At 49.3% G+C, this 2,575-nt stretch overlaps 1 protein-coding gene across 1 annotated transcript; it reads right to left on the bottom strand.

Annotated features, from left to right (window-relative positions):
- Nucleotides 1-590: 590 nt before the first annotated feature.
- adra2c (adrenoceptor alpha 2C) lies at nucleotides 591-2,206 on the bottom strand. The gene has a single exon (XM_033017201.1). The coding sequence runs from the start codon at nucleotides 1,960-1,962 to the stop codon at nucleotides 724-726; it is 1,239 nt and encodes a 412-aa protein (XP_032873092.1). The 5' UTR covers nucleotides 1,963-2,206; the 3' UTR covers nucleotides 591-723.
- Nucleotides 2,207-2,575: the final 369 nt, after the last annotated feature.

The following is a 2,575-nucleotide window of genomic DNA, read 5'->3' on the forward strand; positions in this document are numbered from 1 at the left end:
ATAAGGCTAGTCCTCATTACTTCAGGTTCCGTGCCATCCTTCGTGAATTATATATATAATTCACAGAATTATATATATAAACATGTAATAATAAAAAGCAATTGTATATTGATAATCACCTGTTTCTGTGTGTGTGTATATATATAGAGAGAGAGAGAGAGAGTGTGTGTGTGTGTGTGTGTGTGTATATATTTATATATATAATCTATAGAGAGGTGATTTTCTATCTATCTATCTATCTATCTATCTATCTATCTATCTATCTATCTATCTATCTATCTATCTATCTATCTATCTATCTATCTATCTATCTGTATAATATATTTATATAGATAAATATATATATATGTCTATATATAATTAAACCATTATAATAATTACCAATAGAATATCTATTTTTAAATGAAAATATAACAAAATAACTACAAAATACCAGACAAAAATCAGGAGATCCTGTGAAGATATATGTATATATAACAGGCGATTCTGTTCAAACCAAATCTTTATAATAATTAACAATAAGAATATCTATTTAAAAATGAAAATACAACCAAATTTAAAAAAGTATATTTACGTATTTCTGTAGTGGATTCACAGCATATTGCACACACATATAGCACACACATACACACACAATGTATCTGGTTCGTACACATAATACTATATACAATGTATTGTCAGATGCAGTCCAGCCGTCAGTGGTTTAGAATGGCACACCATGCGTTAAAAGTGCCTTTTCCCCGCTTGGCAGATGATCTTTTTGAACGCTCTCCTGAAGTCCTGGTTGAAGATGGTGTAGATGACAGGGTTGAGAGAACTGTTGCAGTAACCGATCCAGAAGAAGAATTTGAAGAGTGTTTCGGGCACTTGGCAGGACTCCCGGCAGATGCCGTACAGACTGTAGCTGAAAAAGAAGGGGAACCAGCACACAACGAACACCCCGATCACCACGGCCAGGACAAAGGTGAACCGCTTCTCCCTGGCCTGAGAGACTTTGTTCCTGGACGAGCGACTGCCCCGTCTCCTCCTGCGGGTGGAAAACACCACGAACGACCGGCTGCTCGACCGGGACAGGCGGCTGGAGCGCTGGGAGATGGAGTCCTTCTTGGCCGCCTGTTTCCGACGTCCTTTCTCCTCCGAGGTGGAACTCTCGTCCACTTCAATGTCCACAGGCTCCTCGTGAGGTCCCCAGCTCCCCGGGGCGCAGTGACCGTTCTGCGCCCTGAGAGATGTCCCTCTGCTCGGAGGGTCCTCGGGCTGGGACGAGCCCTCGGGAACGTTCCTCTTCACCGACATGCTCCTGGTCCTGTTTCTGGCCACCTGGTAGATCCGGATGTACACCAGGACCATGATAACGCAAGGGGCGAAGAAAGAGGCCACGCAAGACAGGAGGATGTACCAGGTGTCGTCGTTGAGTTGGCAGGTAGGGTAGATCTGGTCCTCCTCGATGGTCCTATCCATAGACAACAAGGGTGGGAAGGAGATAAGGGCCGAGATCAGCCACACACTGACTATCGCCCCCTTGATCCTACGAGGAGTCCTCTTGAGGTTATATTCCACCGCCTTGATGATGGACCAGTACCTATCCAGGCTGATAGCGCACAGGTGAACGATGGATGAGGTGCAGAACAAGACGTCCAGAGCCAGGTAGATATCGCACCATACGGTGCCGAAGTACCAGTAGCCCATCAGCTCGTTGGCCAGCGAGAAGGGTATGACCAAGGTAGCCACTAGGATGTCGGCGCCGGCCAGGGACACCAAGAACAGGTTCTGGGGAGGGCGCAAGGCTCTGCTGGTGAACACGGCGATGGTCACCAGAACGTTGCCCACCACGGTGAAGAGGATTAGGAAGCCCACCAGGGCGGAGAGGCTAGCCACGGCGGCAGGCGAGTACTCGCCAACATGGGAGGGTGGAAAGAGATGGGAAGCGTTGAGATAACTGGAATTGGCATGACTTTCCATCCTAAGACTTGCGGGGCATCGGGGCCGACGTCAATAACAATAATAAAAATAATGGGTCCTCTGGAAGTTATCAAGTGGGCAATTGGATCAGGTCGGGCTTCCACCGAGCGGGCATTGTTGGGACTAGTCGGTAGTTCTCGGAAGAGTCAAGCTTCGCTTCTTCCTAGCTCGTCCCGACATGTCCTGAACCAAAGAGGTCCCGTCCCTAGAGGTCATGAGCCAAGATGTCCCAGCCCGAGGTGCCCTCAACCGGGATGCCCCAGCCCGAGACGTCCTCAAACGAAGATAGACACAAAATGCTGGAGTAACTCAGCAGGGCAAGCAGCATCTCTGGAGAAGAGAAATAGGTGACGTTTCAGGTCGAGACCCTTCTTCGGACGGGATGTCCCGTCCCGAGATGTCCAGTCCGGAGAGGTCCCAGCCCGAGATGTCCCTCAAGCTCGTAGTCCCCATTTATGAGACGAGCTCCAACTGGGACGAGGAGGGGTGGGGTGGGCTGGGAGATGTAAGAGGCTCCCTCCCCGCTCCCACCGCCAGCGTGCAGGAGCGTCGAGTCAAGCTCGCTCTTCTCGCCGCCGCCGCAACCGCTTGCTCCGGCCAGCAGCTCGTCCCG

This window comes from Amblyraja radiata, chromosome 3, assembly GCF_010909765.2.
Source record: "Amblyraja radiata isolate CabotCenter1 chromosome 3, sAmbRad1.1.pri, whole genome shotgun sequence".
NCBI classification, from domain to species: domain Eukaryota; kingdom Metazoa; phylum Chordata; class Chondrichthyes; order Rajiformes; family Rajidae; genus Amblyraja; species Amblyraja radiata.